The 14,081-nt window shown below is 49.8% G+C and overlaps 3 protein-coding genes across 4 annotated transcripts in view; 2 read left to right on the top strand and 1 right to left on the bottom strand.

The window, feature by feature from the left end:
- The window catches only part of chrm3b (cholinergic receptor, muscarinic 3b), a 29,395-nt gene extending 23,246 nt beyond the window's left edge, over positions 1–6,149 (top strand). For both annotated transcript variants that reach the window (XM_062474340.1, XM_062474341.1), the window contains 2 exons: positions 2,106–2,741; positions 2,949–6,149. In XM_062474340.1, coding sequence (XP_062330324.1) covers positions 2,137–2,741; positions 2,949–4,266 — 1,923 coding nt within the window. In that variant the 5' untranslated portion in view covers positions 2,106–2,136 and the 3' untranslated portion in view covers positions 4,267–6,149. The remainder of the gene's footprint in view (positions 1–2,105; positions 2,742–2,948) is intronic.
- Positions 1–14,081, bottom strand: part of rgs7b (regulator of G protein signaling 7b) — a 183,524-nt gene that overhangs the window by 108,746 nt on the left and 60,697 nt on the right. The gene's annotated exons all lie outside the window — the stretch shown is intronic.
- Positions 6,815–14,081, top strand: part of fmn2b (formin 2b) — a 45,471-nt gene continuing 38,204 nt past the window's right edge. The window contains exons 1-4 of the mRNA XM_062475380.1: positions 6,815–7,030; positions 7,644–8,234; positions 8,379–10,025; positions 10,077–10,890. Coding sequence (XP_062331364.1) covers positions 7,686–8,234; positions 8,379–10,025; positions 10,077–10,890 — 3,010 coding nt within the window. The 5' untranslated portion in view covers positions 6,815–7,030; positions 7,644–7,685. The remainder of the gene's footprint in view (positions 7,031–7,643; positions 8,235–8,378; positions 10,026–10,076; positions 10,891–14,081) is intronic.

Genomic DNA, 14,081 nt, shown 5'->3' with positions numbered 1-14,081 from the left:
AGGGATGGCGTCCCGCCGGGCCGACTACAAGGTAATTACCCGTCTCCCCGTGCTCTCAGCAGCCACGTCAACTCTGATTGAGATCAATTACACACCAGAGAGAGGAGAGAAAGATGAGAGGAAGGAGCGAGAAGAGGAGGATGGAAAGATGAGTGAATGGAAAGTGGGGGGGGGGCTTTTGTTTCTGTCCATCAGATAGGGAATTGGGGTTGAAAACTGTAGCGAAGCAGAGGTCCGCATTAAAACTTGTGAAATGCTCATATCATTTCAACGTGTCTTATAGGAGTGACAGTGTTGTCAGGGAAAGAGGGAAGGAGGAATAGAAGGGGAGAGATGGAGAGATTGACAGAGGGGGAGAGGGAGAAAGGGAGGTATCTAGGATTGTTGCGGCTCAGCTGGTGCTGTCCAGATGGCGACCCTCAATAGGAGGGCTGGAGTGAGCGAGGAGGGCTGGAGTGAGCGATCGAGGGCTGGAGTGAGCGATGGAGAGCTGGAGTGAGGACAAGGTCAGAGGAACAAGCAGGGACTCAGGGACCCCGTGGTTGCCTCGTGCCTTTTTCTTGGCTGGTTTCCATGGTGATGCGGTGGCCAAGCCCGATGACAGGTGAGAACCTCACTGCCTGGCTCACCCACGGTGCACGAGGGCAGCTCTCCTCAGGTGGGTCTTTCTTCTACCAGCCTGAAACCTGACCCAATGTCAACAACGTCATCAGTCGTGACATGGTTTTATCTGTGACAACATTTATTAGGAGATGAGCAGGTACAATAACACAATAGTCATGGCAGCTGAAAGTATGAATACCTGCATGCTGCATATGCCAACATTGTTGCCTACTCCTATTCAGTTTCTCTCTACTTAACCCGACAGATTCCCTTTGGAACGGCCACAAATCTATTAGCTCCGCCTCTCCGCTCCTGGCTGTGCCAACCCTGCTCCCATCCTCTCCCCGGGTCACACGGAGGGCAGGAAGCAGTTGGCAGTGAGGATGCGGCGCTATGACTTCACTCTCAGTTAGCCTTGGCAAAGGCTAAGTAGATTATCATCTCTGTAGTGATATATACAGAATGTATCCATGCGGAGCCATAAAGGCCTTGGTGTTCCCCAGTTTTGTACGCATGTACTTGTGCGCAAGCTTCGCGTGGGGCATCGCTCACATACTCCACTGTGTACTTTATGTCTACATCGATGTTGAAATGAGGAGGTAGGTCAGCGACTATTTAGCAAGCTTGTAGCCACTGTAGTGTGACTCGCATTGTTCTAGTAGATTTCTCCACAGACCCTCTGGACTACTTCCTGTACATTTTTGAAGATTCCAGAGGGTAGTTGCCACACAGTTTTCTGTTGTTTCTTGTTTTCTACCTCTCTGCTTCACCCTCTCCTCTCTCTCCCTATACCTCGCTCTCTCTCTCTCCCTCTCTCTGGAATGGGACAGTTGGACCATGATTTTATATCGGGGATGTGCTCTTGGCAGGCGGGCCTTGAGTGTGTCACTGAAGTAATAGTTTTTTTACTCTACCTGCACAATTTCATTGAGTCAGCAGAACTGAGAGGCCAAGCCATGACATTTACCCTTTTGGCTCTGAAATCTACCCAGAGGTCGAACTCAACACACAGACACACAGACACACAGAAAACACACACTTTCAACTCAACTCTTTCTTGATCTCTGTTCTTTATGTGCTAATGAAGTAGTAGAGGAGTGGGAGAGATGTGAACACTTCTCTAAGACTATTGTTTCTATGTAGAAAGCTCATAAATAAGGCCGACATGTACATACAGTGTTGTAACTGTATAACACCATGTCCTCTGATTGATTCCAATCCAAACAGTTCTTTCTACTCTCATTGGAACAATGCCATTAATACAACCTGACATTATGTCAAACAACTGGAGAAATATGTGCAATAACCTTTTAAAAATCTTTACTTTTATCTTTTATCTATGAAGTGAAATGAAGTGAACTGTACTTTACTTGTGACAGGCTATTCTCAACTTTGGTAATTAATAGAATATCCCAAACCCTCCATAGGGTTTCATATCATGTTTTAAGAGAAAGTGATGCATGATTTTTTTTTACTGAACTGGTTTTCTTCTGCTCTTTCAGATCTGTTTCTAGAATATGCCCTGCTGCCATCATGACCCTCAACTCAAGCTCTGCCTCCGATCCCAGCCTCTACTTGTCAAACAGTTCCCCGGGAATGAGAGCCCACCCCGACACTGCCATTATGGGCGGAGCTTACGGGGACAGTACTTTAGTGGGCGGGGCTTATGCTGACTCTGCAGTCTTGTCTGTCGGCGGTAGCCAATGGACTCATCCCGTGGACCAAAGTCTGTCCAATGACTCCTCCCACTTTACCAACCTAACACTTGGCGGCACCTCCAACGGAACTGTCCTCGTCCCCACGGTGACCTACGACCCCCTCGGGGGTCACACAGTATTGCAGGTTATCATTATTGTCTTCCTCACTGGTTCACTCTCCCTGGTAACAGTGGTTGGCAACATTCTGGTGCTGGTGTCGTTCAAGATCAACAAGCAGCTGAAGACTGTCAACAACTACTACTTATTGAGTTTGGCTTTCGCCGACCTGACCATCGGTACTCTGTCCATGAACCTGTACACCACCTACATCATCATGGGTTACTGGCCTCTGGGGCCTGTGGTGTGTGACCTGTGGCTGGCCATCGACTATGTAGCCAGCAATGCCTCCGTCATGAACCTGCTGGTCATCAGCTTTGACAGGTAGATAGACACCCATCTCATCTGTTGGGTTTGGAATAATGTTCAATTAGTGCATTGTGTCAGTGTACTGGTACCAAGTGTAAAGCAGACAGGAGTAAAGGGTAAACTGTTCCTGTTTCATAGTTGTCTAATTTAGGTCAAACTAATGACTTTAAAATGAAAAGTAAAAATATCTGTTAAAGGGTTCTCCTACTCCTCCACCCGCAGGTATTTCTCCGTGACTCGACCGCTGACCTACCGTGCCAAGAGGACTACCAAGCGTGCCATGACCATGATCGCCCTGGCCTGGTCCATCTCCTTCGTCCTCTGGGCCCCGGCCATCCTGTTCTGGCAGTACTTTGTTGGGGACCGGACGGTGGGGCCTGGGGAATGCTACATCCAGTTCCTGACAGAGCCCATCATCACCTTCTGCACTGCCATCGCAGCCTTCTACCTGCCTGTCACCATCATAACCGTCCTGTACTGGAGGATCTACCAGGAGACAGAGAACCGGGCCAAGGACCTGGCGGGGCTGCGGGGGTCTGGCAACCAGGGCAAAGATCACGGGAGCCAGGGAGGGAGCCAGAGAGGGAGCCAGGGGGGAGGCCAGGGAGAGACCGCACCCATGGTCCCCAAGACAGGAAGCTCCAGGAGCTGCAGCAGCTATGAACTCAACCAGCCGGCTCAGAAAGGAGGCCCGGGAGGGAACAAGGCCAGGCCGGGGACGAGGCGCTTCTGTTTCTGGCTGCCGTTACGGGGTCGGTCCAAGAAGGCCGCAGTCACCACGGCAACCGGCGAACCGGAACACAGTAGCAGCGACAGCTATAACAACAATGATGCAGGCGCGTCCATGGACCAATCGGAGTCTGAGGACGAAGATGGGGCGGAGCCCAAGGCTATCTACTCTATTGTGGTGAACCTGCCAGGTAAGGCAGGATCAGGGGAGGACTCCCAGAAGACCCCACCAGAGGAGAGAGAAGCGTTGGAGTCCGACCCTCTCCGACCACAGGGGGATGGGAACAGGGCGTCGTCCAAGGGGCGGAGAGAACACCAGACCTCTATCCAATCAAATACATCCACGGACACCGCCAAGGCCTCGTCCGGTGAGGGGGGCGGCACCTTAAAGTCTGCCTCGTCCGTCGCCGTCTCCATCAAGGATGCGGCAGTGGCCAAGCGCTGTGCCTCCAAGACCAAGAGCCAGATCAACAAGAAGAAGACCTCGGTGGTGAAGGAGAAGAAGGCTGCTCAGACTCTCAGTGCCATCTTGTTTGCGTTCATCATCACCTGGACTCCGTACAACATCATGGTGCTGGTCAATACCTTCTGCACTGATTGTATTCCCGAGGCCCTGTGGGCGCTGGGCTACTGGTTGTGCTATGTCAACAGCACCGTCAACCCCATGTGCTATGCCCTCTGCAACAAGACCTTCCGGGACACCTTCAAGCAGATCCTCATGTGCCAGTGGGATGACAAGAGCAAAAGGAACAAACCTCAGTTCCAGCAGAGGCAGCCAGTCGCCGCCTACCGCAAGAAAGACCCTCTGTAGAAGAAGAAAAAGGAGGCGGGTTGATGGGTATTGTAGTTTTTGGAGAGGGGCTAGTCTGGTCGTTGTCTTTAGAACATATTTCAGTGTTGTCACAGATTAAACGACCGAAAAAGATTGATGACCAAAGACTGATGATGAATGCTTCTCTGTACTGTGACAGTCGTAGGCAGGAGCAGATGGGTTGTACATTCTGCCTCCTCTTCAGTGGAACATTGAGGCAGCCATGTCCTCGACACAAGTGCAGACGGGTTAACTCCTCCAGTGGAGACTCATGTGGACAGAGGAGGTGTTTAAGATGTGGAGAGATTGAGAAAGACTGATGTGTGTTTTTTAACAGGAAATAGTTGTCAAACAGAGCAGTCTATTGTTCTGAGCCTGGTTTGTTAGTGCACACATGCACATAGATGCCCACGCACATTCACATTGCTCACAACAACTCACACACATCTGCCTGTCAGGCTGAGAAGCCTGATCAAGGAACAATGACAGATGGGAGTCATTGTTGATTAGGAGTATTGTAAAGGTGCAGTATGTTTGAAAGGTCTTCAGTGCTACTCTTTTACTGGCCTCAACAGAAGGACGTGAGTGTAAACACTACTTGTTAGTCCACCACCATGATTGAAGAGGTGAGCCAAAAATGTTCTTCCTGTTGTGTGGTGTGTGGTGGTTAATTTACAAACGTGCTGAGCATTGTTGTGGTCTGTTCATGTTGCCTACAGTGAGTCTGTGAGTGTTGTGAGCACAGAACAGTTCAGCTGCTTAGTACATTGACTGTATCAGGTGATATTTATGTGGGAAAACAAGTGTGGATAATCATAAATAGATGTTTATGTATGTTTTGTGTTTATATACAATGATTGTCATATTACTTTGTAAATCCAAAATGCGTCCTTGAGATTTTCTCATGTGTTTTTATGGATCAGTTAAATTGCAATAAAGTAAAAATGTAGATCATTGAATATATTTTTACCATTAAGATATTGACTATGGTTCAATCGTATTTAATTATTCATAAGTATCTTTTGGGGATTTCATACGACTAATATTTCAAGTAATTTGTCTATGACAGTAACTGCTTACAAAACGGGTGTCCCCTTAATGTCAGGAATGGTTTGGAGAGATTTGATGTGAGGGAACAGCGCCACCGAGTGGTAAACAAGCCACACCACCACCAGTCACAGACCAAAGGACAGACAAAACTGGCTTGTAGGTGCTTTCCTACCACACAGTTGCTCAATGACAGTTTTATTATATCAGTGCCAGAACCAAACTAGACGGTTTTCCATTGATGTGAGGGAAGTTAATGTTTATGTTTAATTGATGTATTTTGTGTTTCTATGCTCATTTCTCTAGATCTAGGAACATGTGGGGTTCCTCTTGTAGAAAGAAGTATAGGAAGACTAGGCAGGTGTGTAGAAATATTGAGTTGAGTAGATGAAATACACAACTGTATAGTATTACTATGTACAGGTAAATGTGTGGTGTTTAACTCAAGGTGACATGACTGTTAAATATAGTAACTGGTGTTACCCAACATGGGGTTTGAGATCACCCTGAAGTTTTGTTTACTTTGACACGTTATATTGTATTGGATGTTCAAAGTTCGCTTCAACACTTACATTTTACACCAGAATTCGTCAGATCCTTTCAGACAAAGTTAATGTCAGTTACAGAATTTTTTGGATTTATGTTACTGACATGTGTTACTCAGCTAGACCTAATTATGTGTAGATTTAGTATATATATACATATTTCCTTTTTTCTTGATTTCATCACATTAAACACTAAGTGCATGTTCAGTATACAGTATGTCGCTTTTTCTATCTTCATTTTCCATTCACTTTTGAAGGCACATGGTGACAAACCATTAGATTTATTTTCGATGTACCATGTATCACGGATAATAAAGTTTCATACTGTGAAGTTTAAGATTATTCCTATTCTGTGGCTCTACACACACACACACACACACACACACACACACACACACACACACACTTGTGAGTGAATGATAGACATGGGTAAGCAGGGAAAGGTTCTGTGAGAAGGTCAGAAAGGTTGGACAGGGATGGGAATTTAGTGGTGTGGAGGGACTGGGTGTTGAGGGTATCAGTTGGGTTTCTCAAGGACACTGGGTTGTGGAGGAGTAATGATGCTGGTCGGCCGTGACTGGCCTCCCACTCCAGCAGCACAGTTGGTGGCAGTCATAGGCGCCGATTTATGATTTCCTCCGTGGGTGCTCACGGACGCATGCCCTTTAAATGTTTAATTTTAAATTAATGTAGCCTACTGGCAGTCTTGCACACGTGGGTGCTCAGTACTTTCCGTGGGTGCTCGAGCTCCGGAGCACCCACGGCATCGGCGCGTATGGTGGCAGTGTATGCACCTCACTGTTGGATGCGGTCCGCCAACCAGAATCCAAAGAAGAAGAAGAAAAAGACGGGAACGCTCAATATGCATTCTACCGAGCAGCCACTAGAGAGCAGTATTGTATATGTTTAGGATAATCACCCAGCCTTTCATTTTGCTCTCAACTTTATTTTGAGATTGACACAGTAACGTATGTATAACCAACCATAAAGATTTACATTATTTGAGTCATTATTCGAGTCTAAATTAATGCTGCCAGTGATGGCCAGGCTGTTGTCCTTGACTCAATCAAGCTGTCAAATTTACGCAGGTGAGACGAATCCACCTAAATCAATATTCGTGAGGGCTGGACTATGGTGTAGAATTGTTGGATGCAAACTTCAAAGAGCGGAAAGTGAGTATTGAAACAATGTACTCATTTATTGTGAATAAACACATCTTTACACATTTCTGAGAAATCGCCAACAAATGAACGGTTCCTGATTCATTCATTACGTCTTGAAAAAAATCCAGCAATAAACCGACACTCCTTAAAACGGTAAAAAAAAAAAAAAAGGCACAGTTGTGAGGCATAGGCTATCACGATGAGACCTGTTCCCAACAGAAACCTAGGATGACTACTCCATGATTTCGTGAGGAAATGTGTTGGATTAACATATAAAGCCTCTTAGTGAAATCTTTGGAGACCCCATTTCCATATGTCGTGCATCTGTGAATCACAGCCTAAATTGGACGGTTTAAGATTTGGTAGGAGTAATAGAAAAAAAGAGAAATGGAAAATACCTTGTACCCATTTTGTGCATGGATGAATCACAAAATATATTGAAATGACCAAATGATGTTTGTTATAAAGAATTGGATGTGCTTGTCCATAATCCAGTCCCGGTGTTAGGATATTGCCTTCTGTCTGAACTAAGCAATACAGAGCAACAAAATAGTTATTTTAATATAATTTCTCTTCAAGTAAATTGCATATTTCCCTTCCGCTGAAGACATTTTGTTTTCAGTTCAGAGTTTCCCTTGACTGGGTCCTGGTTCTGGAGTAGAGGATGCAGACCATCCACACATTGGATAGCCAGGTGCATGCTGTCCTGGAGAGCATTGTCAGAGCGCCTTTCAGGGTTGAGCCTGGGGCTCTGGCCAGTTGGGGCTGTCTGAACAGGGACCTAAACAGGAAGAGGACTTTCATCAGCCTCTCCTCCCTTCAGCCTTACTTCCTCTGCCAACAGCTACATGACAACCATAGAGATGAGAGATATCAAACCCAGTTTCAGACCCAGACACTGCTACATGAGCTGTGGCCAAATCATCATATCCAGCACCATTCCCTGCTCCAGCTCCATCACCATCCTCTCTCCCAGTCCTGCCTGCTCCAGCCCCATCCCCTCTCCCAGCCCTGCCTGCCCCAGCCCCATCCCCTCTCCCAGCCCTGCCTGCCCCAGCCCCATCCCCTCTCCCAGCCCTGCCTGCTCCAGCCCCATCCCCTCTCCCAGCCCAGCCTGCCCCAGCCCCATCCCCTCTCCCAGCCCTGCTTGCCCCAGCCCCATCCCCTCTCCCAGCCCTGCCTGCTCCAGCCCCATCCCCTCTCCCAGCCCTGCCTGCCCCAGCCCCAGCCCCATCCCCTCTCCCAGCCCAGCCTGCTCCAGCCCCAGCCCCATCCCCTCTCCCAGCCCTGCCTGCTCCAGCCCCAGCCCCATCCCCTCTCCCAGCCCTGCCTGCCCCAGCCCCTCTCCCAGCCCTGCGCAGGCGCACTGAGCAGCCAGGCAGAGAGCTCTGCTGAGCATGCCCCGGAGGGACGCGTCTGCGTCAGCCTATTATGCAGACGGGGGGCCGAGCCAGCAGAGCAGAGAGAGAGAGACACTGACGCAGAGGGGCAGTCACGGAGAGAGAGCAAAAGCAGCAGGAGGAGGAGGAGGAGGAGAGAGAGCGTGCAGGCGCGGTTGCTATCGTTGTCGAACGTCTCCGCTGCATCATTGTCAACATCAGCGCTGCTGCCATCGTCACCGGAAAGCCAGCATAACGGAGGACTCTCTGTTCAGCACAACAACAACCAGCAGCAGCAGGGAGCAGGAAGCAGACGAGGCCCACACTGGAGCATCTGTCCCAGGCATGGCCTGAGAGGCAAGCGGGGGTGCTGCCGGAGGTGGAGAAGCATCATGGGGAACCAAGAGGCGAAGCAGAGGAAGGCCGCGGCAGCGGGGGATGGAAACACCGTTGCCGCGGACGACGCTCCGGGGCTCCGCGAGGCGGAGAGCACAAAGAAGGGAGGAGGAGGAGCGGGGAAGAAATCCCACGGCAGGCACGGCAGAGGAGGAGGGGACGGAGGGACCAAGAAGAAAAACAAATCCGAGTCCAAGTCGTCCGTGTTCTCCATTCGTAAGCGGAAGAACCAGTCCAAGGGGAAGGGAGGGGGCTCCATGGGGGGGTCCAGGGAGGACGTTCTGGTGTCCCAGCAGGACGAGCTGGACAGCGCTCACTCCCTGTGCAAGACCCCAGACCTCTCAGCGGACGAGCTGGGCCATTCGGACACGGAGGCGGTGGAGCACGGCAGCGGCCGGGTCGCCGCGGCCCGGGGAGAGAGCGGGAAGGCAGGCGCCACCACGGCGAAAAGCCCCGGAGAGGAAGGGCCGCGGGCCAGCTCAGGGTCGGACACGGACATCTACAGCTTCCACTCGGCGGCGGAGCAGGAGGACCTGCTAGCAGACATCCAGCAGGCTATCAGGCTGCAGCAGGGGGGGCTCATCTCAGGGGCTGAGGGACTGGGAGGCTGGGGGGGCAATGGAGGAGGAGTGAGGAGGAAGCAGAGCTGTGACACCACCACTCCCACCCCCCCTGAGCCAGAGAGAGAGACCCAGCTCCAGAAGGGGTCCGTGTGTGTGTCTGGACCCCCGGCTGACTCTCTGTCTGCCTCTGCCCCCAAGACACAGAATGGCCTGCTTTCAAGCCTGCTTAGTTCCTTGAATGAAGCTGAGGAGAGGGAGAGGGAGAGAGAGGAGGAGGAGAAGGAGGAGAAGGAGGAGGAGGAGGAGGAGGAGGAGGAGGAGAGGGAGCATGCTGCCGCTGTAGCACAGCTAAACGGGGAGCGGACAGAGCTAGAGGAGCCCGAGGCTCAAGCAGCCCTTTGTGCTGTTGCCGCGGGGACAAAGGACCAGCATGCTGCTCATCTCACTCCCCTCCCTCTTCTCCCCTCCACTACTGCCTCAGAGACGGATAGGGGGGTGGGGGGCCTGGTTGCCAAGACAACCAGCGCTAACAGCTTCATGGATCTCACCGCCTCGTTTGAGAGTGCTGTGGAGCCCCCTGAGGAATTGGAGGAATTGGAGGAATTGGAGGAAGTAGAGGAAGTAGAGGAAGTAGAGGAAGTAGAGGAAGTAGAGGAAGTAGAGGAAGTAGAGGAAGTGGTGGAGGAAGAGGTGGAGGAAGAGGTTGAGGTGGAGGAAGAGGTTGAGGTGGAGGAAGAGGTTGAGGTGGAGGAAGAGGTGGAGGTGGAGGAAGAGGTGGAGGAAGGTGATGAGCTGGAGGAAGGTGATGAGGAGGAGAACGGCCTGTACCCAGACAAGCCCTCTCTGTCTGCAGACAGCCATAGCGACCACAGCAGGAGCCAAGAGTTCCAGGGGGATCTCAGCGAGGGGGGGCTGAGTTCCCACCAAGCCTCCGAGGAGGGGGTCTGTCTGGGGGGCGGCACAAGCGTCGAGTCCCTGGAGTGCGTCAGCTCCTCGGAGCCCCTCCCCGAGGACGCCCCGACCATGGAGCGTAGGAAGAGCAGCGTGTCCTTCTCCCAGTGGACGCTCCAGGAGAGCCCTCTGGCCACGCGCCTGCTCAAGTCCAGCCTGGCGGGTGGGGGTGGGGGCGGCGGCGGGGGAAGCCCCACGGTCAAGCCCTACCCTCCCATCTTCCCCTCCTACATCAAGACCACCACGCGCCAGCTCAGCTCCACCAGCTTCTCCCCGGGCGCCTCGCCGACCCAGAGCCCGCTCTTCCACCGGCGCTACTACGAGCTGGGTCACCACCGGGCCGAGCAGCGGCGCCTGCGGAGGCAGCGCTCCCACAGCATCACCGGGCCGCTCAGCCGCTCCGCCGACTGGACCGAGGACCTGGAGAGGCTGCGTCCGGGGGAGGAGGAGGGCGAGGGGGCCTACCTGGGGTACGGGGGCTCGGAGGACAGGCTGAGAGGGGGCAGCCAGCCCCTCTGTGCCACGCGGAGGTCCTCCTGTGGACAGTTATCCACCGGCAGCTTCCAGGACGTCTTCACTGGTGAGTGGACGAGCTCTGGATCATAACAGATCCTCACCTTGGGCTGTAGAGGGTACTGCATGAACAGGGCATCCGATGCTAAACAATGGGTCAGGGACATTGGGTCTAAAATGACTAAATGTCTAGGTTATAAAACTCCTCCGTTTTTAAAGGGCCTTGTATTTCTTACTGATTTAGACAACCAAGTAAACCCTGAACACAGAGGCAGGCTGCAAACAGGATCATAAGACTCCACACTGTACTGTGTACAGATAACAGTGACAGTCGTCACTGTGTTATCTCAGTGACAGAATCACCTCAAAGCTAGCAGTGTACTGAAACATTTCAATAAGCTATGCACATCCACCCCCCCCCCCCCTCACCCCCCCGCCCCCTCACCGCCACCACAGCCAGCCTGGCAGACATTAGACATCGCTGTGCCCTCACCGTGCTTTCTTGCGTGCTATCGCATAGAGAGTGAAAACAGACTTAATCTCTCACTTTCACACTCTCTCAGTCTGTTTCTTTTTTACTGTCTCGCTCTCACGTCTAGGTTTGCCAGTCAGCTCATCCATATTAATAAAACAGCGGTGGTTTTCTTAACCAGCTACAGAAACAGAACTGGATGGTCTGCTTTGAGACAGTGCTCCCAGTCCTATAAATCAGAAATCTCAACATTTCCTCTACGTAGCCAACAAGTCCACAACAACACACACCACCTGCATCAGCCTTCCTAGTTGAACTGGAGGATTACTAGGAGGGCTGGATATATAGCTAGTGTTTGTGTAGTTCTTGACAGTCAGTGTTCATTTCCTGACATGTTTTGCATACACACACAGCAGTGCCCATTGAAGCCTAGGGACAGCTAGCTGGCTGAGAAAGACAGAAACCTTTGTCTCTCCCCATTTTTTTTCTCCCTCTGTCTCTCTCTCTTCCTTGAAATGACATAGCAGTTCCTCCTACAGGCCCGACTGTGAAAGCAGTAGAGAGAGGGAAAAGAAGCAGAGAGGAGGAGGGAAACGGAGAGAGAGGGATTTGGTCACTTCTTTTCACGTTTGTTCCACGGACAGTTAGCTCAGATGCTGTCACTGTTGTTGTTCTGGAGATGCAGGGTCTCAACCGCTTTTGTTTTGCTCAGCACTCGAATGTGCATGTGCTTGCACGCCTGTGCGTGTATTTGTGTGTCTACATTAGAGCTCGGAGCTGGGTCCGTCCTCTGTGGTCTGCCTGGAGACTCATCCTTAAGCGGGAGGCTGGGTTATTAATAGAGTACTGTACTGTACACAAGCTACCTGCTATTCCCAGAAGGCAGGAGTAGTGTAGCAAAAAGGAGTCACCTGTGTTTATGAGCAGCTGTGTTTGTCCTGTAGGACTTGTGAAGATTTAGATGCAGTCATACAAGCCCACATAGACACACACTGACAGACAGAACAGAGTGAAGGCCTGTAATCAGGTCTGGTCCCTATCCAATCTCCTCCTCCCTCTACCAGATGGCTGTATTTGTGGGCATGCCCAGTAGACCGCTAGCTCCCTCAATTCTTCCTGACATAGCCCCCCCCCCCCCTCTCTCTTCACCCCTCCCCTCCATGGCAACGGCCAGGGAGGTGGAGGGATGTTAATATTTTAGATGCTCTAAACCACCATACAGGTATGGGGATGATGAAGAACCTCTTTGGGTAGTGATTACTTTTCTGGTTGTTGACAAGTGGTTGCTTTATTCTTGATTTCAGACAAAAAATATAGAATCTGTGCGTTCATGTGTATATTCTATACACATGCACAGGCACTCAGACACAGCTGGTGTCATGGAAACCTGCTTATTAGCAGTGTGTGTGTGTGGGAGGGGTGACAGACCCAGAAACACATCAATACTGTAGTAATGAGGCTCTTAGACACAATGACAGAAACACATACACACATGGGCCTTGTACATGAGTGTTGTGTTTTTTTAATTTTTTTAACTTCTCTTTATTTCCTTTTATCAAATGCAGTCATACAGTACATCACATCCAATCATTTTTTAACATGAAATTAAGTGCTACGGGTACAATTCTTAGGCTAGTGGGGTTAATAGTCCATGGACGTCTTGGTCCCAAGCCATCAGGATCCAAGCTTATCAGAATTGAGTTACACATTAACATTGTCCACAAACACAATACATCACACTTAACAGGGAGTCAGGTGGCTGAGCGGTTAAAGAATCGGGCTAGTAATCAGAAGGTCGCTGGTTCGATTCCCGGCCGTGGAAAATGACGTTGTGTCCTTGGGCAAGGCACTTCACCCTACTTGCCTCGGGGGAATGTCCCTGTACTTACTGTAAGTTGCTCTGGATAAGAGCGTCTGCTAAATGTAAACAGTACATTAAGACAGTATTCCGAAAGAGAAAGAGAATGGCCTGCAAATGTCCATTGCTTCTTAAACCTCCTGTTAAATGTGCCTAAAAACGCCTAAACAGCATACCCAAAGTAAATTGGAAGCTGTTCTTGAACCATTTGGAGTACATGCATGTAAATTATCTCTTTTGAAAGCTGACACTCTGAAGTTATGTCCCCTGCTGTCAGGACCCCTGTCAGTCCTACTAGTGTTGAGTAATAGAAGCTTGAAAAATTTCTATTTCCGCCTAGATTTTGTTTTGAAAACAGAGGCCTGAAGAGGCCTAGAGGTGGTAGGTATTAGCTGGAAGACTAAATTGGACCACAGGTTGAAGCCTTACCCAATTCAAATCAAAAGTCAAACATAATACCACAATATATTCATATTTGACACATGTTTTTATTAGAGTACATCATTCTAAAAGGGTCTTTTGGAGACTCCAAAATGACCCTTTGTAACCAAGGTCAAATACTCTATAAAAAGGTATTATTTTTCATAATTGTTATCTCTAATGAAAGGTGGTACTTAGAACTATCATATATAATAGCTAAATCCCTAATTAGTATTACTGAAACACAAAAACTGAAGCATGAACACATTGGAGTGCTTTATCTGATTCCAAGGATTGGCGCACAAAGAACACTGATTCTGTCAACCATATTGCGCAATCGAGTCAAACAAGGTGTCAATCAAAAGGGGAGGGTTCAACGGACATTTTGATGCCTTCATATTGTAAATACTCCTTGCTAACCGGAGAAAAGAACACTTTTATGTGAACAAGTTGTTTCTTCCTTCGGCTAACTTGCATAATGAAACAAAGGATAATGGCTATTCATGAA

This window comes from Osmerus eperlanus, chromosome 12 (assembly GCF_963692335.1).
Source record: "Osmerus eperlanus chromosome 12, fOsmEpe2.1, whole genome shotgun sequence".
In the NCBI taxonomy this organism is placed as follows: Eukaryota; Metazoa; Chordata; class Actinopteri; order Osmeriformes; family Osmeridae; genus Osmerus; species Osmerus eperlanus.
The sequence above is the reverse complement of the archived record's forward strand: the minus strand, read 5'-3'. Positions and strand labels throughout refer to the sequence as shown.